Consider the following 23,692-nt stretch of genomic DNA (forward strand, 5'->3'; position numbering starts at 1 on the left):
TACCTGTTTTTGAGGTCTGTTTGATTGACACACCTGTGGTCCAGTCAGGTTACACTTATTGGTGGGCGGGACGTAGTATCGTCAGCTTTCCAATCAGATCAGTCAGATCCACCGCTGACTCCGCCCCGAACTCATCCAAATATGGTCACTTCCTGCTCTAAACCGCTCCGAACTAGCAAAGATGGTGACGGCCAGAATCTGAACTGGAGGCTTCATAAAGTTCACAAACCAAAGACTTGAGTCACTGATGGTTGCTGATTGGTATTTTCACATTTTTAAAAAGACCACTAAAAATACATATAAACCCCGTGTGCAGAACATTGGACCCCCGTTCTTCAATCCTAGACTAGAATCAGTCTCGAACTGAAGAACTAAACCTTTTAAAGCTACTAATATTTCTCCTCATCTTGACTTCACCGCCACTAAAATGAAATTTTATTCAGGCTGAGGTGTTTGGGCTTCTCTCACGCTGCACCTGAATTTGGTTACTCCACTTGATGCAGGTCGGACAGCGGCACACGTTTGGAGTGCAGTGGTACCAACAAAGGAAAAACATTACGGGAAAGCACACTGATAGAAACACGAGTGGGGTTAAAATTGCTTCATTATCTCGGGGATGGGAGATAATCTGAGCGCCTGCTGTCACTGAGCTCCGGTGTTTTCTTGGTTTGAGTACGTACTTGAATTTCAATGATTTCCCTCCCGGCAGCGGCTCATTTCTGCAGCAGCGGAGAGAGGAGCTGCTTCAGACCTGAGCAGGTGCATTAACTCAGCTGTCTGTTGGGCGGGTACTGCTCAGTTCGTGCAGAGGAGAGCTGAGATTCATGTGATATCTGTAATGTCAGATAAAATACAAACCGCTGTTCAGGAACGTTTGAATTGTTCGGCAGAGTAATCCAAAATTTCAAAGGTAGAACATAAAAAGATGACGAGGCAGATTTTTGTTCTGGCAGTGAAAAGATGCAGTTTGAACAAACATATCAACGTACCGGATGAAAATATAACTTTTTTTAAATTTATTTTCAAAAAATTGTTCATACTATACTTGTCTCCTTCTATGTATATGGTTGTCATGGTTACTGTTGTTATTCTTGTCTATTGCGAGGCTAACGGAAAAAGCTAAGCATTACCAGGGTTAACGAAAACTACGACAAAAAAAGAATGTTTGTATTATACATACATATAACACATATTTTACTCGTCAGAAACAAAACAAACAAAATACGAAACAACTTTTGAAAATGACAACTGTATTAAAATGTTAAAAAAACACGATCTGTGTACTGTTAAACTCTTTTAGTGGTGAATAAAAAAGATGTGGATAAGCTTCCACTCTGGTTTCATGGTGCATTGCTGACACCATTAAATAAACAAAAATGTACATTTGACATCGCAGGGAAGAAGTCGGTGTCATGAATGAAAGATACGTAATTGTTTCTGTCAGATGTGAGATTGGATTTGACTCCAGGCACATTGAGAAGGTCACAGTCTTCATCATCCCGCGGCCTCATTAAAAATGGTGAAGGGGGAAAATTATTCCCAGAAAAAAAAATCTTTGCGGCTGCAAATGTCAAAGCTGTTGAAAGACATTTAGGAGCAATTTGTCATGATGATCTGCTGCTGCAGGTGAGGTCAAAAGATTCAAATCAGGTGTTTGATCTGGTCTTGAGGAAAAAAAATCCTCTGTGCTGCTGTCTCATTTATTTTTATTCTTCTGAATCATTGATACCAGGAGAGACTCTCAGAGATCTTATCCACAAGTATGAGGTGTGAATGTCAGGAATCACAGATTATACAGGATGATTTATAATCATCTGCGGACTGTCGTGTCCAGTTCACTGGTGAGAGAAGAGAAAGGTTTCTAATTCAGTTTTCTGTCTAAATAAAAAACATGAGAAAATTCTTTACTCAAATACAACCGTTGAAAACACTAAAACACAATAAATAGAAATTTCTGCAGGAAAATGTCCTAGCTGACGCTGTGCTCCATGTTTCCTGAGATGTTGTGAATTTTCAAATTAAAAGCCCTCATTTCAAATTAAAAGCCCTCTCGTGTTTCATACTTGGTCAGGCCAAAAAGTATATTTTGACCTTGTCCTGTTTGGGTCTATTTCCTGATTTTACAATTTACTTCTACCAGTGCCCCTTAAAAATAACCTGTTTGGCGGTATGATTGTCCAGCTTGTGGTATTGCTGTGTAGTTTTCTTGAGAACATCTCGCCGTACTTGAAAACCTGCTTGACTACATCTGCTGCGATGCTCTGTAGAACTGCGGCTGTCACATTTTTATTAAACTTTATTAACATTTAATTTGTTGCATGTTCAAATCGCACCAAATTTGACAGTGCACATCTTCGAGTCCCCAGCAACACACTCACCAAGGTTGAAGCAGATGGGACGAACGGTTGTTGAGATATTTGAAGGACAAACAAACATACAAACAGATTCTTTGCAGACTTATACAGACTTAATGAAAATCTTCAAACTAATTGTATCTTGTCACGTTCTCATGCCACCCATTTTTCCTGTTAAAGTCTAAAATAATTCAAATAATACTAGTGATAACTGACAACAGAAACATCTCCACAGTAAAAAAATAATGAGTCTCACCTGCTGTCCTCCCGTTTTCTCACTCTCGTGTTGCTTTTTGACTGCAGGGTCTGAAGCCGATGGACTTCAACGGTTTAGCCGACCCGTACGTCAAACTGCACCTGCTGCCAGGAGCCTGTAAGGTGAGACACAACCGCACACCTTAGTGTTGGTGGAATACCGTCTGATAGCAGCGTCACACCGTCGAGGAATCAGCGTATAAACCTCAGAACCAGGAGTGACACACCGTCGGGCACTTTTAGATCTCTGTATCACTCTGGAGAGGCCGTCTGGTGCTGCTGTGGTTAAAACGGATGTCGGGCTTCATTTCTTTTACGTCTGATTCGGTAGAGTTTCAGCTGGGAGTTTCTAGAATAGAGGCTAGTTTTAGACCTGGTTTTAGACTTGATTTTTGGACAGGTATAGGACTTGGCTTTAGACTACATTGGACTTCTTGAGGACTGGTTTTGGACTTGGTTTTAGGTTTATTTTGGACTTGTTGAGGACTAGTTTTAGACCTGGTTGTAGACTTGATTTTAAACTTGGTTTTAGGATTTGTTTAGGACTTGTTTTTTTCTCGCCTGCTGTGTTCATAATTCTGCTGCTTTGGATCTCAACTCTAAATTTACTTCTGATACAAACATGGTTATTCAGACTGTTTTAATCTGTATGCTGCTGTGAGTCATATTAAAACCTTCTGCACTGAGACACAGCTTCTTTGTTCAGGATGTTCCTTCCAGGGAATTCAGTGGGAGCGCACTCCTCATGTCACAGTTTGTGCTGCTGCAACGCTGCGTGATGTAATTAGCAATAATGTAACATTACATCTATTTATGAAGAACCTTTCAAAACAAAATTGCAAAATGTTTTACACGGATCAGAAAAAAAAAAATTAAGAACAGACACACAAAATACCAGCGGGAATGTTTTTAAAAGGACATGAGGAAGAGGAAACATGACGGATAAGTGACATACCAAACACAAAACAAATAATTCCATTAATTCTGTGTTTTTCATCTTCAGGCCAACAAACTGAAGACGAAGACGATCCGTAACTCACTGAATCCGGTGTGGAATGAAACGCTCACGTACGTTGGGATCACAGAGGAGGATATGCACAGGAAGACGCTCAGGTGTGTGTGATTACCGTGTGTGTGTGTGTGTGTGCGTGAGACACCTCGGAAACGATCCCTGTCCAGTTCGATCGGCTCTCATTTAAGAGCAATTCCTCTCGCAGCTGTCAGCCGGGTGCGGGGACACCCTGACATTCAGACGTGGAGCTCCGTCGTCATGTTTCATTAATTTAATTGTCAGAGCTGAAACCTGCTGTGGGAGAAGCTCTGAGCTCCCGCTGAATGTAAGACAGGGGATTCATGAGGCGAACTGATGTTTTCCTGTTTCCCACCCGCTCGTATCTCAGACCTCCTCTCCTCTCTTCTTTAATGAAGTTTGGTGACGTTCTCTACGTGATGCAACCATGACGGATCTTTAAGGAGCTGAAATGTTTTCTGATGATGGATGAATGTTTTCCAGCAGTGAAGATGCAGATGACAGCGACAGGAGGAGAAAGTCTGCAGTCGGAGGTGTGAAATAACTGAGCAGGAAGCTTTTAATTACTGATCTCAGAGCAAACGTTCAGACTCCACTAAACGTGTGTCAAAGCCAACATGTGACTGTGAACGCACCTCTGAAATACTTTGATATGTACAGCAGCTGGAGCCCCACCCCCTCTTTTTTTTTTTTTTACAATATCGGTAACGTCTGCGGACTCTTGGGAAAAATGTTGTTCATATAAATAGCATCTCTTTTCAGTTTTTGAAAATTAAATTATCAAAGAATTCTTCCTTCTTTTGTAAATTCTGCCATTTGAATTGTGCTCTGCTGCACTTTCGAGCATAGTAATTAATGCAAATTCAAGCACCTTCAATATTTGCAAGAGCTTGCAATTTTGCTAAATTTTGCAAAAGAATTCCCACGATTTTTCCTCAAAAAACATCAACACACACAGCTGGAAATTTCCGAGGAGCTGCAGTCCTCATTATCTCCCACTTCTGATTCAGTTACAGTCAAACTCTCAAACTCTCACCTGGACGGGTTTAGGTCTGCAGTCCTAAAGATCCAGAACCATCCAGAACCATCCAGAAACATCCAGAGACATCCAGAGACATCCAGAGACAACGAGACGTAAATACAGCAAAGCAGAGAAAATTTAAAACAAGAAATCTAAAAAAAAAAAAAAAATTTCATGAAGGAGTAACAGAAGGACTTTATTTGGTTTCTGCCTTTATTTCCTCTCCTCTTTTTTCCTCCTGCGTCTCTTCCTCTGTTTCCTAACTCCTGTGTCTCCTCCTGTCCAGGTTGACCGTGTGTGACGAGGACAAGTTGACCCATAATGAGTTAATCGGGGAGTCCCGTGTTCCTCTGAAACGTGTGAAACACGACCAGACGAAACACTTCCACACCTGCCTAGAGCATCCGCCACCGGTAACACACACACACACACACACACACACACACACACACACACACACACACACACACACACACACACACACACACACACACACACACACACACACACACACACACACACACACACACACACACAGAACTGTACCAGCGAGGACACACATGCATGTCCTTCATGGAAAATAAAACAGCAGCCAGTTATGACACATTAACGAGGGCATTTAATTGCGTTGGATAATTCTGTTTTATCTCTGACTTCCTGTTCACGTCTCTGCTTCAGCTTCCCTCTCCAACTGCCATGGGTGAAGCCCTGCGAGGAATATCCTGCTACTTACGAGAGGTAAACGTCTCTCCATCTGTCTGTCTGTCTGTCTGTGAGAGCAGATTAATCACCGATCTGTCTGATGAGGTGACAGCGTGACCTTAAAATCAGCAGGTGTGTTCGTCCTGATCACACATTGAATGTAAAAGTGTTCGTAGCTTCCAGGTCTGAAAAATGAGGCTGATGCAGAAGTGTCTTAAGGTGCAATACCAGCGAGTGCCACTAGAGGTCGGCTCCAAAAAGCCTCCGGCTCCATAGACTCCCATTCAACTTCTCTCATCAAATACAAAGTGAATAAAATGTGTCCATCAGTTATCTCGGTGTTGTTAGCTAAAGTCACTCCTTCTTATTAGTTTTCTGGAGGTCCATCTGAAAATAATCCCTCATTCATTAGAAAAGAAGATTCAAAAAGATGTGTTGGGGGCGTGTCTGTTTGATTGACAGGCCTGTGGTGCAGTCAGGTTACAGCTATTGGTGGGCGGGACGTTGTATTGATCTGTTCGGTTTCTCTTTACATTTTTAAACCTTTCAACCATTTAATTAAATCAGATTAAAATAGAATTTTATCAGGTGAAATTAAAAACATGTATTAAACTCTCTTTAAAGTTTGACCTCATTATGAATATCATCCATTAACACCTGATTAATAATCTAATCAGTCCTGTCTGATTGTTGATGTTAATATTTAATTTTCTTTATTAATTCAGACCTTTAATCAACTTTAATAATGACGATCACCCCTAATTATTGATGCAACAGGTCTCACCTCAGTACTGTACCTTTATTATTGATGTCAGTGCAGTGAAACCATCTTCTTCGTCATCGTCCTCAAATCTCTAACAGGGACGGTTGCCATGGCGAATAAGTCTCGACTGCTTGACGCTTCTAAATTAATGAATAAAGGGAATCTGCTTCGTCGATGTATTGAGGCTGAACGGGATGACTCGCGCTGAGCCGGAGTCACAGAGGAGGTTCGAAGAGTTTTACATTTAAATTCACCTGTTTTTATTTGTTTCCACGAAGTCTGGAGATAAAGGAACGTGTTGATTCACTGAGCTGCTCTTCAAACTTTAATTAGACTTCGTTAGAAACCAGAACGTAAAGGATGAAGGAGGATAGAGCAGCTTGAAGTGGTTCTTCTGAGGACTCAGATTATCTTCCGACGTGCGGCTCTCATGGTTCTCCTTCATCAAACACTCAGAGAGGTTCAGAGTCAGTCTGAGATTTCACTTCCTGTTTGAAATGCTGTGATTTATCGGAAGATTTTATTTTGAAGAGTTTATTTTCCGGTCTGGAATCTAAAGAATCTAAAGAACAGCAAGAACCAGGATCAAATTAGGATCAGAAATTTCTATCCAAATTCTCCTTATGTGTCTGCTGCTGTGATTTAAATCTAAAACCCAACCAGAGATTGGAAGTGATGCAGAGTCCTCACATCCTCCAAAGTTAACGTCCAAGTCTGACTTGAAAAGAAACACGGGGTCATGAGATCATCTCGTCTCTGACGTTTAGCCGCGGGGTCACTGTCGGTTCTCAGCGGGAACTTTCGGACAAGGACTTCCTGCGGTGGTGATTTTCTCGGCAGCTGCAACCAGGGAGGCTCGTTAATGAGACATTTCTGATGTACCATGGAAGGTTGTGTGGTTTTATGGACCATGACGGTGAAATGATCCAGACTGTGACCGACGTGAAGCCTCCGGATGGAATTCGGTTTCATTCTAATTTCAGTCGTAGTTTTGGGTTAAAAAAAACGACAGAAAATAGCAAGAAAACAAATAGGAGCTCTGACTGATGAGAAAAGTCTCTTCTGGAACTTCTCGTTGAGCTCTGAGATCTGCAGCCTCGTAAAAAGAGAGACTGAGGACCGGAGAGACGTCCAGATAAATGAGAGGACTCGTCATGGCAGCTGGAGGAGACAGACGCTCGGCGGGGAACACGACGTCTCACCTCGGTAGTTTGGCAATAAGTCAACGATGTGAGCAGGAAGTGTCGCTCCTCGCGGCTCCGACAGCGAGCGTCCTTCACACTTTATTATCAAAGCTGCCGACCATCCCACAACCTCTGAAGGTTCGAGATAGTCGAGCTGCAAGAACAACGTCTGGATTTAACTCTTTCAGTCGGGCTGAGAGGAGGACGTGTTGGTTCTTGGAGACTTTAAGGACAGAAATTTCAGACAGAAATCTGAGCCTCAGTCAAACTGGACTCGATGATCGTCTGTATCGGCAGCTCATTTTTTAGTGTCTCCTGGCAGAAACTTCTCGCCGTCCCTCCTCCTCTTCATGTGGGAGGATAATAGTGTGGAGAGGAGTTAAGCCTGATATCTGAATTACTCCTCGTTACACGCTCTCCGACTGGGAGATAATTTCTTTTGAATTAGGCAGTCATGAGATGAAACTACTTCTCATTTCTCTGCCTGATTCCTCAACCTCGTGAAGACCTCTGGCAGTCTCTGAACCGCGGGTTGGATATCCTGTTATTAATCTGTCGCTTCCTGTTACCAAACGGCAGGTCGGCGATGACGTGTGACCACCGGATTTGGAGCTCTGAGTGTCGCGGACAGCATCGTGTCGGAGAGATGCTTTATATAACATGCCATTGACTCGTTTAGTCTCTTTACTCTCTGAGTGTCAAAATCAAACCTGGAGCCTTCGATCTGATGGAGAACATGTTCTCACATCAGTCGTCCAATAAGAGTTTGCGTTGAAACAGTAATTAGTTGTTTGTCCATTTGTTTGGTTTTCGTACAAACGTGTGGATGTCTGTCTCATTCTCTCGAAAGTGTTTTCTCAAGAACACTTTGATGGAGTTCCTTCAAATTTGGCACAAATGTTCACTTGGTCCCAATGATAAACTGATAAGATTCTGGGTCAAAGGTCAAGGTCATAGTGATGAATTAAGTAGATTTTGGTTGTCGAAGGTCACTGTGACTTCACATCTATCCCCTATTATGAATGTGATATCTCAGGAACAACTTGATGGAATTCCTTGACATTTGGCACAAATGTTCGCTTGGGCCCAACAATGAACTGATTAGAATTTGGTGGTCAAAGGTCACAGTGACCTCATGTTAATTACCTGTTGCAAATGCAAAATTTTAGGAGTGCCTTGGTGGCGTTCCTTCATGTTTGGTGCAAATCCAGTTCCAAACGAATAAATTCATGCTCTTCATATTTTCCATGCTGTGCTGTCCTTCTTATCATAACAACATGCGGTCGGAGCTGCGTCCTCCTGCCAGGTCTCATCAGTCTTTGTCCTGTTTCTGTCAAACTTCAGGCTCCAATTCACCACTTTAAAGATTAGTCTGGCTTCATGTTGTGTGTGTGACGCAGGATCTCGTCGGTGTTTTTAACCCGGAGCGAGCTTGTTAGTCGCCTGCCGGCCTCAGCGGTCACACAGGTGCTTTAACAAAGACAGAGGCGGGGGAGGCGGGGAGGTGTTTCGCCGTTTCATCGTTTCACCGTCGCTGTTTAGAGCCAATCGAACCTGCACAGAGACAAACAAGTGGCTTTACCTAATGACTCACCTTCGGCCTGTTGTTGCCGTGTGTGGAGGCTGATCTGAGAGTGGCCGGCTGTAAAACACAAACAGCAGCTCAGAGTCTCTCTGTGGATCAGATCCCCTCCTCGTTGGTCCTGTTTCACTCTTCCTCTGCAGATATGATGGAAATGAAGTCGTTTGTTTGATCAGATTTGGTGAGATTAGTTAGATGATGAGTGTGTTAAAATACTGTCTAATAGCAGCCCGGAGCACAAACATCAGGATTTATTCCACATCATAATGTATTACAGTTAATTTAATATTTACTCTGCTGTTAATATTTTGTCATTAACTATGTGCACTGCTGATCCATGCAAATAACAGCAAAAAAATATATAATTATTCCTCCAACAGTTAGAAACAAATATGTAAATTGTTTCCTGAATGATAGGGACACGCCCCTTTGCCAGCTGTCAATCAAACAGACAGGGACACGCCCCTTCAGCTGTCTTTGTTAAGGAGAATATTGAATATTTCCTCCAACATTTTTTTCTTCGTTTTGGTCATAAAAATGATTAACAATGCAAATGTATTATTTAAAATATTGTATTTTAGTTAACCTGTAACCGGAGTTCTGGTTGAAATACGATGCTGTTTCTGGCCAGAGAAAGATGATGGTTGAAAAGAAACCAAAACTGACTGTTTGAGGGAAACAGGAAACCGTCACCCTTCCTCGACCCGTTCGCTCACCTCCTTACTCACTTTGAAAGATGAGCATGGAGGTCTCACTCCGATAGAAAAGCTGTGCACCGGCTGGAACACGAAGCTGGAGCCTGATAACGTGTTATTGAAGAGCGACTCTCCATTTCAGCCGGAGACCGTATTCATCTACAAAGTGCCTCTCCCACTGAAGTGGTGGGCGGGAAGAGAAGTCCTGCCAGGCCGTGCCGACACCTGCGAAAAGTCATCGGTCTGATTATTTTTGACCTTTATTTCTTTTCTTAGCTGCATTTCTTTTTTTTTTTTTTGTGAGGGATGGTGGGAAGCAGCTGAATACCAACAGAAATCGTAGGAAGCTCTTAATACAAACGACCTGAATACAACATTTTGCCTTTTTTTTGTCCAGTTCAAACAGCTCAAAACGAAAAGCTTTTTGCCTTTTCCTTTTTGGAGGCACAGCGAAAAAGGTCAGCGAGCGGAGGAGGAGGTGCAGGTGATAAACCGAGAGCTCAGACGGTCTGTTTATAATGAGGACTGGTGGGGTGATGATGGAGAGAGCTGGAGGAGTCAGACGGAGACGGGAGCTTCACACCGGGAGGAGGCCAAAGATAGAGGATTAAACTATCGATCTTCTCACTGAGATGGAATCAAAAAGTTTTAATGAACTCCATCAGACGTCCGTTTGTTCTCATCGCTGTGGTGGACTATGATTGGGTTTGTGGATTAAAATACATTTCCAGTTTATCAGTAGAAAACAGGATTGCAGGCGGATTAATAGGCTAAAATGATCCAGTCATGACTCACACATGATTATCGTGGCCAAAAGAGTTGAACAGTTTGGACCACATTCAGGACTGTGTTTGCACTTTGGAAGTCTCTCTGACAGAAATGATGATCGGTTTGTCTTCATTTTGTGGAGAGTTGACTTTCTGAAGTAAAACTAAAAGTCTGTCCTCGCCAACAGGGAGACGCAAGCGTGATGACAATCACTAAAATATCCAGAGAGGACGATTGTTGATGTTCAAACACAGTCGTGGTACCTTTGGGGAAATTCTGCTGAGTTCACGAGTGTCGTCTCCTTCCTTGGAGGGTTTTCGGCTCGGATCGCCTGAAGCAAAAGCATCAAAGCAGCTGAAACCTGAGAGGATATCGAGTCCTGCAAAAGGAGTACAAGATCAAACCCAAAGTACACAAAGCGTCAGAGTCAACACTGGAATTTGTATGACTTTCTGATTGGAGTTTTAGAAACTGTTGTTGTTGCTGCTTCAGTTTGTTGTTGTTGATTGATTTTGCTGATTTTCTCACCCCAGTAATTAAAAGTAATGATTAAAACTGGCTCAATTAAACTGATCTGACAAACCTAATATGATTGAACTAACCTGACTAAACCAAACTGACTAAACTAATCTGAATAAAGTAATCTGTTTAAACTAATCTGAATAACCTAAACTGACGAAACTAAATTGTCTAAACTAACCTAAATAAACTAATCTGATTAAACTAATCTGACTAAACTAAACAGACTAAACTAAACAGACTAAACCAATGCGGCTGCTCTGATGTCGTCCACAGTGGGAGAACGAGCAGCTCCACAGTCTGGAGGAGAGAGGTCGTCTTCTTCTGTCCCTGCAGTTCCTGCCTCCGCTGAAGGACGAAGACGTGGAGCGAGGAGGAGGAGGTGAAGGCCGTCGCAGCGGGGGTCTCTGCGTTGGCGTGAGGCGCTGCGCCCACCTGGCAGCGATGGACGTCAACGGATTCTCCGACCCCTACGTCAAAATGTAAGATCCCCAACACACTGTCATGAAAATGAGGTTTTATACAAATTATAATGGAGGCCAATGGAGTTTTGGTTGTTGTTGTTGTTGTTGTTGTTGTTGTTACAGTACCAGACGTGCCCACTGAGAAAAGTTGGCTGCAAAGCTGAATGGCAGCATCATACAACTTTCACTGTTTGGTTCGTTGTGTTTGTTTAATGGGACAAAGGCATTATTTCTAATTATTGGTGAATGTTTTCGTTTATAATTTAAAGTTGGTCATTTTTAAATTTTTACGCTAATTGTGTTTTTAGGTTTTATGGTTTTACTGAACTCCTTCAGTTTATATGAACTGAGCGGCGAAAAAGCATTTCTGGTATTATTACGTTGGCTCAGCCAACGTTTGTGATTCGGACCGTTTGTCAGTGTTGCGTCTTGTTCCTTCTGCAGACTTCACACTTCGACATCAATGAGACAATTAAAAACTGGAGTTCTGCCATCTTATTAACCGCGATAAGCACTGGTGCAGTTACTGTTTGACTAAGAGCAGCATCTGTTTGGCATCAGAGAGAATCAGAGAGGGGAGGAGAGTTGGGGCAGTGTCTCCTCGGGAGGACATGCCCCGGGACGGACTCTGGGATTTAAGGCTTCCCTGTTCTTTTGTCTCCTGCGGAGCTCGAGGGACAGTTTGAGGAAGGAGGAAAGTTTGTTTCCTGTCGATAAGAACTGAGTCGCAGTCAGAACAAGACGTCTGACAGCTGAGGGCCGAAAGAGCGCGAAGAGATTCACCAGAAACGACTTGCAGAGTCCAGACAGATTTTTTTTTAATTATGTAGCAATAAATCACAACATAAGACTTCTCGGGGCAGTTCAGACGAAAACCCAACAATTCAACATGAGTGACAGCTGGAAGGAAAAAGTCCCTTTTGACAGGAATAAGAAATAAAGTGAAATAAAATGCTGAATTTTTTTTTGGTCAAAAAAGGGAGAAAAATAAGTTTAAAAATATGTGAAATGATGTACTGAAAAAAAAAAATCAGAATTAACTCTTTATCCTACAACCAGGTTCCTAGAATGCTTTTATTTTGAGGGAGGTCCCACTTATACTGAGTACTTGTTGGCTACTTACAGAATAAAACTGAATAAAACTTTGACCGAACCAATTTCCTTCAGACTTTGAATCCAACCAGAGTCCGTATTAAAGCACATGAACAGCAGGTTGAATGACTGTATTTACACTCATATTTAAGTGTGATGACTCAGAAGTGAACTAATGAGCTCCCTCCTCCTCCTCCTCTTCTGTCTCTGCTCTCAGATACCTGAAGCCTGACATGCAGAAGAAATCAAAGCACAAAACAGCCGTGATGAAGAAAACCCTCAACCCGGAGTTCAACGAGGTAAGAAGCCTGAGTCTGAGCTCCACGTCCTCCCAGGATGACGGTGCTAACAAGCTCGTACTACGGTCGTTTAATAATAATAAACTTTATTGTTAAAGCACCTTTCATGCAATAAGTGCAGCTCAAAGTGTTTTACAGCAAGAAAACGACATGCAGTGATTCACATAAGAACAGAAATAAAGGAACATAAAAACATGTTAAAATGTAATTTAAAAATAAAAAGCCTAAGAGCAGATTAAATTAAACACAAGGAAACACATCAATTAAATTGAGTTAAAATGTAGAAAAAAGTAAAACACATTTTAAAATTAACGCATTGCATACTCAAGTTGTAATACACAGATGACCTGTGGGGGCAGTGTGGAGCTGTGATGGTCAGATGTAATATACAGATGACCTGTGGGGGGCAGTGTGGAGCTGTGACGGTCAGATGTAATATACAGATGACCTGTGGGGGCAGTGTGGAGCCGTGACAGAGTCAGAGATGTGCTAAACTGCATAGAAACAAGTCAGAGACAGTTATGTCCGTTTTCTACGTGAAATGCTGGAAAAACTGAGTGTGCTCCGAAGCGTTCTGTCCCCCTGTGATATCAGAATCAGTAAAGTAGTGACGCCCTTAACTGTCGCCATGTTTATTGTTTATATCAGTTATATCGGGATGTTCTGATTTTATCCTTGGTTCAGTGGTGCGCCCCCTAGTGGAGTCCTCCAGTAACACGCAGAGCACTTTATAAGTGGCCGTGGCTTCTTACCTCTGATTTTATCCAAAGAGTTAGCTAATCCAGATTATTTTCCAACATATCTCTTTTTGTTTTGGGGCCGACGGGGAGGATTTTGTGTTTTATATTCGTTTAATTTTAGGAAATTACCAGCTGACATCTTTCTCCCATTAAAACATGCTTCTTCGACACTAAACTCTGTGTTTTCACCTAAAAAAAATAGTCTTCTGAGGGGACTTCAAATGTTTGGGGTCATAAATATGTCAAAAATTCATTGTTTTACATGAAAGGAGCACAAAGCCTTTTTCCTGACCGACTAGAAGATGAAATATTTGAACTAAATCTGATCCACAGCTGCACGTTTATCAATGGAAACGTCAGCAGGCAGCAGACGACTGCGGTGAGGAAACGAACGGAGGCCGTTGTTGTTCGTGCAGCGTTCAGGTGTCGGAGGACGTTAGACGCTTGACCTCGGCGACTCATCCCCACCGACCCGTCCTCAGCCTGTGTTTTCTCTGCAGGAGTTCTTCTACGAGATGTCGCTGTCGGAGCTCGCCAACAAGACGCTGGAGGTGACGGTGTGGGACTACGACCTGGGACGCTCCAACGACTTCATCGGTGAGCGGCTGAAACTTGTTTTCTTATCTTCAGGTTCATTTTCTGCTTCTAGCTGTTACAAAAAAAATACCGTAAATATTAATGAGGCTCACACACGCTGCTCGCTGGTGTCGGCGAAGCTGCTCAGCGACAGCTTGGGTATGTTTCCTAAGATATTTATCACGCGTCCATCTGCACAGAGTCCTGCCGTCTTCATCCTGGACGACGTGAGCGCTCAACAGTTGTTTGTCCTGTTGTGTCGGCGAGTACGAGACAGGTTTCGACACAGACGTGGAAAAATACTCGTCCTGATTGGCTGTCAAGAAACGCCAATCAGAACCCAATGCATCGGTTCTGTAGATCTTTACACTGATTCTAGAACAGTTTTTCAGATGATCACCTGATTGATGACAAACAGCACAATCACATTGTGAATCATGACTTTGATTGATGAAAAAGGTTTTTATGAGAGACATTCACGTTTCAAGAGCGGCGGAGCTTCATTGTCTAAGACCGAAGAAGGCGCGTTTTCAGCTGGTTGTTAACCGGAGTTTAGCTGTTTATTATTGCGAAATTAACTGTTTGTTAGCCGATTGTTAGAGTTGTTAGATTTTAACTTTAGTTTTGCTGTTTTTAAGTGAAATTAGCTGTTTTTTTTTTTTTAGCTTTATTGGCTGGTTGTTATCAACTTGAGTTTAGCTAGTTTTTAGTGAAATTAGCTTTATTAAATTAAGTATTTTTTTGTTTTTTGTGTAAAATTATCTGTTTTTAGCTTTGTTTAGCAAGTTGATAGCTGTTGGTTAACTTGAGTTTAGCTGTTTTTTGTTTTTTTTGTGAAACTAGATGTTCGTTAGCCTGGTTAGCTCTACCGGGACCTTCTGAGGCGTCCGAGGGGAAAACATTCGCTGCAAACCACCTGAACTGTGTCGCCGTGGCAACGGGCTTCTCCAACATGACAGCACGCCGCTCGCGGCGCGTTAAAAAACGGGGGAGTTTCTCGCCCTCAACAACACAATCGTAGCGCCGATGAAGGACTCCGACGTAGCCCGTCAAAAATAAATACGGTTTCCTCGGTGTCGCCGTGGCGACCGTAGCGACTCCCGGGCGTCCTCGGAGAGACTTTAACGGATCGCTGACTGCAGAAACTCTTCCTGTGCTTCCCGCCGCCGGTCTGTAGGTGGCGTCTGTCTGAGCTGCCGCTCCCAGGGCGACGCCCTCCGCCACTGGACGGACTGCCTGAAGAACAAAGGCCGCCGGGTGGAGCGGTGGCACATCCTGACCAACGAGCTGCCGCAGACCCTCAGCCACGACTAACCGCCACCGCCGCCGCCGCCGCCGCCGCCCTCCGCCGTCAGGGGGCGCACGGTTCACCGGGACCTTCGGGTTTACTGGACGCACTTCTTCTTCGCCGCAGGAAGTACGGAGGACGAGTGTCTTACAACAAGAGGGCGGCGCGGTGGCGGCGTGCCTTCGTTACCGACCCGCAAGTCATCGGGAAGAAAAGGTCGTCGGGTCGATGTGAACGCGCGACGTCTGAGGGGCGGAACTCACCAAAGTTCAGTCGAGGTTTTGTAGATTTGTAATAAATTAAACTGCATGTTTGATACTTCAAGTTCGTCACTTCCTGGTTCTGCTGTTCTGTGTTTACGTCGACGGCCAATCGGATCATTCAAATTAATCTTCGTGATGCTGTGACCGTTCGTCGACCGATAACTTCTCCATCTGATCGAGTCGGCTCAAATAAATCAACGGCCGCGCTGCCGAAAGCATGTTTGTTGCAGGATTTACATGTCGGTGTTCGTCAGAGTGTAAGAAACACGCATGGACACGCGTCGCGTTGCGCTTTTAGCTAAACTTAAGCTAAATAAAACAAACGTCTGCTGGTGAAACGTGCACGGCCAATGTTAGCTGGCTAGCAAACTAATTAGCTGGTCAGCTGTAGCATACTGAGCCTCTAACTCATCTGTTAACTGCTGCCTCCGACTGTGGTCGTGTTTACCGTCTTTTACGAGAAGAGTTCGTGTGAATGTCGCCCTCTTGTGGCGTTTGCAAACTTTTCCGAACGCTCCGAGTTCACAAAACTGTGTCGCGTTTACTGACGTTTTCAAGAATGCTGGAAGCTAATTTGTCGCCGGGTGGCAAATGAATATATTGTCATTTTTAGTCGTACGCAGTTTTTCTTCGTAATTTAAAAGTACGTCCGAGGAAAATATCGACGCTCCGTCTGTTCCCTCTTTTGCATTTCCTGCATCACGTTTCCGCCGCAGGAAGTTTTCTCGGAAAACAGCTTGAATTTCGAGGCGTCTTGCGCGCTGACGTCGTAACACTTCTAACCGGCCGCTGACGGGACAGTAACCGAAGTGAATCTTTAATCATCTCATTTTGATGAGTTCCGGCCCTCATGGTGTAGATATGCTGGGTTGGGACGAATTTTCTGTTTCATTTGGTGGATAAAAACCAACAGAACACAATGTTCAGAGTAACACGTCGAATGTAATTTCAGTTCATTAAATTATAATTTAAATATACCCTTGTGATAAAAAAAATAAAAAAAAAATAAAAAAAAAAAGATCCTAGAAAGAAGACCCAACGGGGACCATTTCTGTTACTTTAATCTTTTTTGGGGCACTTAAATATCTGGAAGTTCGTCCACAGAAGGTTTAATTCTGCTTAAATCAGCGTAGCGGCGGGGTGCTGTGGGAACGGCAGCGCCCTCTGCTGGCCAGAGTGAAGAAGCAACGTCTTACCGTTTAAAATAATCTCTTGTTGTGGTTAAAGCGTGAAAAACCATGTCGGTCTGAAGGACAAAACGCGGAGTATTTAAAGTCGCATCGACACGTCGGAGTTCGTCTCCGTCCGCCGGCTTTCAGCAAGTCGACGCCGTCTCTCGTTTCTATCTGAAAAAAAAATAAAAATGCTGCATGTTCCTCAGGGTACCTTTTCACATTCCAACACAAAAGGCCACCAAACCTCTGGGCTTCTGGGAAATGATGTTTGTTAGAGGCCACATATCAAATTAACGACAACATATTAGTTTATAAAACACAATCTAGACCAGGGGTGTCAAACATACGGCCCGCGGGCCGGATCCGGCCCGCCAGGGGGTCCAGCTCGTCCCGCTGGATGACTTTGCTAAGTGTGAAAATTACAGAAAGACATAAATTGCATTTCTATGAGAATATGGAGGTTTATGAGTACGAACGTTTTGTTATTTTTTTTTTTTTAATCGATCCAGTAATTGCTTCAAAAACAGCGTAAATGCGACGTCTGCTCCGGAGGAAGAAGCGCTCGGTGCCACAGGCAGCAGCGCTCGCTGCTCGCTTTGTGACGCGTTTGACGTCAAACGCGTCACAAAGCGAGGGAATCTGCAGAGGAGAGCCGGGGCGGATAAACAGCGGGCTGATGTCTGAGTTTTTGCTCTTTATGTTTCTAGTTTATTGTAGAAAGACCTTTAAAACAGGGTTTATCATCCAAAAACCTTCACCAATGATTTAAACAAAGAGAAATATTGTCGTTATGTATGCGTTATTATGCTATGATTTTACTGGTCTGGCCCACTTGAGATCAAAGCCGGCAGTATGTGGCCCCTTAACTAAAATGAGTTTGACACCCCTGATCTAGACGTACGAAGCCACACCCACAAGCTCGGTTTAATGATCCTCCATCGTTTGGATCTCACCGTTTATCCTGATGCTTTTTGTTTTGTTGAAAAAGATTCTTTCACCTGTTTTTTAAAAGGTGACGGTTTGATGATGTTTGAAGGTGCTAATTGTGAGAGAATCTTTGGGTTCGGCTGCCGAAGGAACCAGAAGAAACTCAAAACATGTGGTCCGAGTTTCCCCGAATAATTTGGCCACGCTCCGATTTTTGTTTTAAGTGAATACATTTTTCGACTCGATAATCTTCAGTTTAGTTAGTAGTTTAGCTCCGTTAGCTTCACATGCGACAACAGTTTTAAGCTTCGTGATTGGATGTTTACGAACAAAATGCACGTTGGGAGTTGTCGAAAAACGTTGTGTACACAAGCTCGTATACCTACCGGCTTTTTATTTTAAGAGTCTGACATTTTTCTGTTGCAGATGTACGGAGTCCCAAAGAGGTCAACATTAAATAAATAGTTAGGAAATCAATAATCGCGTCAATAAATGGTGTAAAACGTAAGAAATAAATTTACGAAGTCAACATTATATTATGAAATATTTCACAATAACCATATTTGTAAAAAACATATTTATTTTCTAATTATTTGTTTGATATTGACATGTTTTGGACTCTATACAGAAGATCTTAAACTGTGAGTTTGGTGACGTTTTCTGAATGAAGATGAGTTTTACTGCAGCGACTGAAACAGCTTCCCGACTCTTTTGGGGATTTTGTTAAAATATAAACCCTCATCTGCTTCCATATAAATCTGTACAGGTGCCATTAATCACTTCCTGTCACTCCCCCATGATCACACTTCTATTGCACTCCTCACTGAGACTGTGAAAAAAAAACAAAGTACATCCTGTCAATGATGATGATGATGATGATGATACAAGTGGTTCTTCCTCGTTGTTGCATGATGCAATATGTTGTTATACTTCTTTATATCTCTCTGCGCCTGTTTTCTAATTGAAGTGTTGGAGCGAGACCTGATGCGGCATTCAGGTTGCAGCTCCTGTTCCGCTGTTTACTCTTCATCTCTTATGCACGACTGAATGTACGGACGTGGCTTTTCTCTACGATATCGTTGTTTACACCGACCTCGTGCTTTACGGTCCTTCTGACATTTCTATCAGGTGTTTTATGTACGATGCAACAATAAATTTGGAATGCAACACAGACAGAGGAAGAGGTGTCAGTTTGTTCCCGTGCAGGGTGGTTCTTCCTCGGCGGAGCGGCGTCACGCTGCCCCCTGCAGGCGGGGAAACAGAAGTGCAATAACAGCAGCAGCAGAGAGGGAGACTACAGATGTGTGAAGTGTAATTACGGTCACACCTCCAACACTACCAGAGGGTTTCAACTTTATTAGTGTTTTACTGGTTTTTATTAAGAGGCAAAAGAAATCTGACACGAACAACAACAAAGACACAACTAGAAATTCTCTGAAACCATGGTTAAATTTTAAGTTCATTTAAAATGTTGTCGTTTATGTTTTAAATTCATAAAACGTGTCGTTTGTTTTAAATGAATTCAAAACGTGTTTTTAGTTTACATTCAGTTAAAACATGTCGTTTATATTATAAATTGACTTAAATCAGGTTGTTTCTGAATATATTTCTTGATAATTGATTCTTTTTGTACTTAATTTTTTTCTAGTTAATCAAATGTGTTTAGGCGATATTTTTAATTGATTAGAAAACTTAGCTCACATATTGTTTAAAAATAGAATTTAAATTGCTGAACCCATCCTAAAGTCACTAAATATACTCCACTACTTTCACTTCATTTTTTTCACATCAATAATACAGAAACTTCTGCAAATATTTTTTTATTGTGAAATTAAATGACATTTAAAGCCCTTCCTCTAAGAAATAATTCATCTTCGTTTTCTTTCTGTTCGTCCAGGAACTCACTGTTTGTTAATTTCTTCTTTTCTATTAAAGACTTTTTTTCTCTCGTGTCATTTGCTCGTTTCTGTTGCTTCCGTCTTCCTTCATCACAGATTTTGCTTTACCGTCCGAGTAAGCAGATTTTTCACTTGATGGGAGAGAAACTTTCACTTTTAATAATTAAATAATACAGAAAGTGTCTGAAGTGTTTGTCTGGTGTTAGCGTGCAGATGTCCAACAGGATTTGAATGCAGGGTAAGCTCTCACCAGGTGAACAAGTGGAAACACCTGAACGGAGCAACGTGTCACCTGATACTTATTCCATCACGTGGTCTCTCTGAGTTTTTTTTTTTTTTTTTTACAGCAGGTCGATTTTCATTTTCATCAAAAGAAGTTTTACTGAAGATAAATGTGTCGATTGTTTCTGAGCTGGTGATTTATAAGATATAAAAAAAAAATATTCAAAATAATAATGTAGTTTAATAAATAAAACCACCTGACAAAACTGTCGCAAAACTTTTAATTGTTGAAATAAATCCAGCAAATAAAACTTTATTGTTTCACTTCTTCTCTCTGAGCGTCGTCGTCCTCTGAAGGATTTTCACAGATTAAAGTTTTCTGCAGGTCAGATTATTTAAGATTTTTTAGTGACCTTTGACCTCTGACCTGCATCCAAAATGAAAACAATGAAAGGTGAAGAACAAGTGCAAAGCAAGAAGAGACTTCCTGTCGGCGTAAACACTCGTCCCATCCTCCAACTCTCAGAAATAAATAAATAAATAGGAAGGACCACGTCGTCTGTAGCTGCCGTTAAAAACTCAAAGTGCTCGGAAAAAGCTCAGCGGGAGGAAGAGGAGGAAGAGGAGGAGCCTGTTCTTCCTCCTCTGCAGCGCCGCATCACAAACCAGTGACTGTTTTCTCAGCGTTTCAGTTCATCTTCTGTCTTTAGGGTTTAAAAAAAGATCCTAAAGTTTATTTAGTATCTTTTACATGTTTAAAAACTGATAACTAACATGTTAACGTACCAGCAGCCAAAGTTTCAATAATCAATCAATCAATCAATTCTGTTTCATGAACAACTTCCATCTTAATTTTCCTCTCCAGATGTTAAAGTTCTCGGAGTCAAATAATAAATTGATGATTCACTGGGTGATTTTTTTTGTCTCTTTTGACTAAAATATTTCCCAGCATGCATCTGTAACGACGACAGTAAACTGAAATCTTTCACAGGGAGAAATCTGATCTGCAGCGTAATCAATAATTAAATGAATATGAGCTGCAGACAGAAGTCGTTCTGCACACAGATGATATTTAGACTAAATTGCATTTTGAAAAACCGGCTGGCTGATGTCTTCACGTTCGGTTCGCAACAAACATGAAACGATCTTTATTTTCTGCTTTAAATAAATACATTTTATAATGAAATTATTTTCTGCAGGAGATTTAAAGTTTTTTTTCTGTGAAGTTTTACATCTCAGAACTTCGTCTGATTTAATGTTGAAGGTTTTTATATGAAAATATCAAAACGCCTCACAGCTCGCTGGTTTGCGACGCGTCTCGCAGCTCCAGACACAAACAGCCTCAGGTGAGTCGACAGCCTCTCTTCTGATTGGACGGCTGTTTTGTCTCCTCGCGTCGTCGTCTTTCTCCTTTACGACTTCGCAGACGACCGGCGTTTCCTCCGCTTTGCTCGTCTCTCTTTCGGACACCCGAGCGGGAACCATCTCTCCTCCGTCGTGTCACTTCCCGCCGTCCTCGGCGTCCCTGCAGAACTCCGCCCCCTTCGCTTGATGAGCTGCCGTGTCCGTATGTGTGAGCGACGTCCCTCCCGAAGCGACCAATCAGGCGTTTAGCACGAAGCACATGCCCTTCTTCAGGTGGATCTGCAGGCCGCTGGCGCTGGTGAAGGTCTTGGTGCACTGGGCGCAGCGGTACGGCTTCTCGCCGGAGTGCGTGCGCTTGTGCTTCTTCATGGTGTCGCCGTCGCTGAAGGTGCGGCAGCAGAACGGGCAGCTGTACGGACGCTCCCCCGTGTGGATGCGCAGGTGGCGCCGCAGGTTCCCCCGCTGGCTGAAGCTCTTGGAGCAGAAGGTGCAGCGGTGCGGCCGCTCGCCCGTGTGGGTGCGCAGGTGGCGCCGCAGGTCGGCCGACTGCGCGAAGGACTTGCAGCACCAGTCGCAGGCGTACGTCTTCCTCTGCTGCTCCAGGTGCAGGCACAGGCTGGCGGCCTGGCCGAACGCGTCGCCGCAGCGCGGGCAGCGGTGGACGAGCTCGGGGACGAAACCGCCGACCGCGGCACCGCCGCCGTCGGCCGGCAGCGTCTCCTGAGAAGACTTTCTGTTTGGCTGCGCTTCCTGTCGGTCTGCGTGCACCACCACGGTCCGCTCCGGCTCCACCCGGCTCCTGAACACCGCCTCCTTCGGGACGAGAGCGCTCAACGTCACGGAGCCCGTCGGGCCTTCGGGTTCACTCACTTTGAACTCCTCAGGTTCAGTTTTGATGAGAGGGGGGGCACGAAGCTCCTCCCCGAGGGGCGTGGCACGAGGCTCCTCCCTAAGGGGCGGGGCACGTGGCTCCTCCCTGAGGGGCGGGACCTCAATGTGGACTCTGGGTACCGCGGCGGCGGGAGGGTTCAGGGAGGAGGGAGACGGGTGAGGTGAAACTGTTCCAAACGCCTCCCGCGACGGTTCTGGCTTCAGGTCCCAGGACTCGGCGGGCTTCGTGTCCTCTGGCAGGTGGGCGGGTCCCGGGGGGGCGTCGCTGTGGAGCGACAGCAACGACACCGTCACCACCTGCTCGCTGACCGATGGCTGTCTGGGCTGGTTCAGGGTAGAGTCCGGCTCCTCGGAGCGGGGTCTCCTCTCCGGTTCTGCGAGCTGCTGCTGTTCCGGAGCTGCAGGACCGAGACCGGACCTGGACCCTGAGACAGAGGAGGACCCGACAGTCAGAACAAAGGAGGCGGTAACATCCTGTCAGACATTTCAGATGAACCCTGAACTCACGATTAAATCTGGGAATTGTTTTATTTATCCAACCACTAAAAAACATGTGTTGATTCTTCAGTAGAACCTGAAGTAGTTTCAATAGTATAGAAATGTGTGTGTAATTCCCCTTTTACGTGACTGACAGACAGACAGCCATCCCAACACTGAGATTGACAGTTCCTCAAACTTAGTTCCTCTATAGCCCGTCACACCAAACTGCATGCAATAATCTGCCAATTTAATGTTCAACTGTTTGTTGTAAACGTATTGCTTATAATAATGGGGCACATTTAAATAATTCGGTGCCAACAAACTTTAAAGATTAATTTGGCGGGAGTCTCACGTTGCTACAAAGCCCCTCCTCTTCATTTTTCAGGTGACACCTGCTCTCATCGCATCAGACGACGCTCGATAGTCGCGTGATGGAAAAGGGGAACTAACGGGGAAAACGCTAAAAGGTCACGTCGGTTTTAAAATTCTGACAAAGAGGGGTCGTTAATCAGGTGCCGAATTGAAAAGAGAATCCTTGAAGACACGTAGGCACTTTAAAATCCGCGACTAAGTCGGAGTTTAACGTTAAAACCGTTGGTAAGACTTAAACTGACGTATTTTTCAGCGCGGTTCTGAACGGCGTTCTGTCCGGGAGCTAGCCGGCTAGCTCGGCCCTTACTCATCCACTCGGTCTCGGCCTCCAGCAGCAGGATGTCCCGCAGCTGCCTCCGCAGGCTCTCGTTCTCCCGCTTGGTCCTGGCGGTCTCCTCCCGGTACTCGGTCACCGTGTCCCCCACCACGTCCAGGATCTCCTTCACCACCGCCGTCAGCCGCTCCGTCAGGTAGGCGTTCAGCAGCTGCAGTTTGGTCATTTTGATGCTGGGACCATAAACAGCTGCGGCAGCATCCACACCGGAAACAGGACGAGATAACAACAAACCAAACCGGAAACGCTTGGTTTGTTCAGTGTCTGTCTTTCAAAGTAAAAGTGTCCCTTTAAAAATATACATTTATGTTATTGAACACAACATTCACAGAACCTTGTTTGCAACAGCAGTTTTTTTTTAGACTTGTTGCCAATTTGGTTAATTTGTCGGTTGATCATCTGTCATCATGGAGAGTGACTGAATTTTAACAAA

At 43.7% G+C, this 23,692-nt stretch overlaps 2 protein-coding genes across 2 annotated transcripts in view; one reads left to right on the forward strand and one right to left on the reverse strand.

The window, feature by feature from the left end:
• Positions 1-19,647, forward strand: part of doc2a (double C2-like domains, alpha) — a 33,235-nt gene extending 13,588 nt beyond the window's left edge. Inside the window, exons 4-11 of the mRNA XM_069724782.1 lie at positions 2,658-2,732; positions 3,613-3,722; positions 4,947-5,073; positions 5,339-5,398; positions 11,150-11,355; positions 12,647-12,728; positions 13,969-14,065; positions 15,222-19,647. Of these exons, the coding sequence (XP_069580883.1) occupies positions 2,658-2,732; positions 3,613-3,722; positions 4,947-5,073; positions 5,339-5,398; positions 11,150-11,355; positions 12,647-12,728; positions 13,969-14,065; positions 15,222-15,358 (894 nt within the window). The 3' untranslated portion in view covers positions 15,359-19,647. The remainder of the gene's footprint in view (positions 1-2,657; positions 2,733-3,612; positions 3,723-4,946; positions 5,074-5,338; positions 5,399-11,149; positions 11,356-12,646; positions 12,729-13,968; positions 14,066-15,221) is intronic.
• A 437-nt stretch (positions 19,648-20,084) lies between these two features.
• LOC138636659 (zinc finger protein 672-like) lies at positions 20,085-23,465 on the reverse strand. The gene is made up of 2 exons (XM_069724784.1): positions 23,233-23,465; positions 20,085-22,498 (listed from the first exon to the last, which is right to left on the reverse strand). Exons 1-2 carry the CDS (start codon positions 23,423-23,425, stop codon positions 21,420-21,422), a joined length of 1,272 nt encoding a protein of 423 aa, XP_069580885.1. The 5' UTR covers positions 23,426-23,465; the 3' UTR covers positions 20,085-21,419.
• Between the last annotated feature and the right edge of the window lie 227 nt (positions 23,466-23,692).

Source organism: Brachyistius frenatus, unplaced genomic scaffold (genome assembly GCF_029030835.1).
Source record: "Brachyistius frenatus isolate BFR_SWC_R1_liver_20210118 unplaced genomic scaffold, ASM2903083v1 Contig_394, whole genome shotgun sequence".
NCBI lineage: Eukaryota > Metazoa > Chordata > Actinopteri > Embiotocidae > Brachyistius > Brachyistius frenatus.

Coding starts and splice junctions, on each gene's coding strand:
- LOC138636659 (XM_069724784.1), bottom strand. CDS start 23,425: ATGACCAAACTGCAGCTGCTGAACGCCTACCTGACGGAGCGGCTGACG. Junction 22,499..23,232: donor GGCCGAGACCGAGTGGATGA/GTAAGGGCCGAG, acceptor CCTCTGTCTCAG/GGTCCAGGTCCGGTCTCGGT.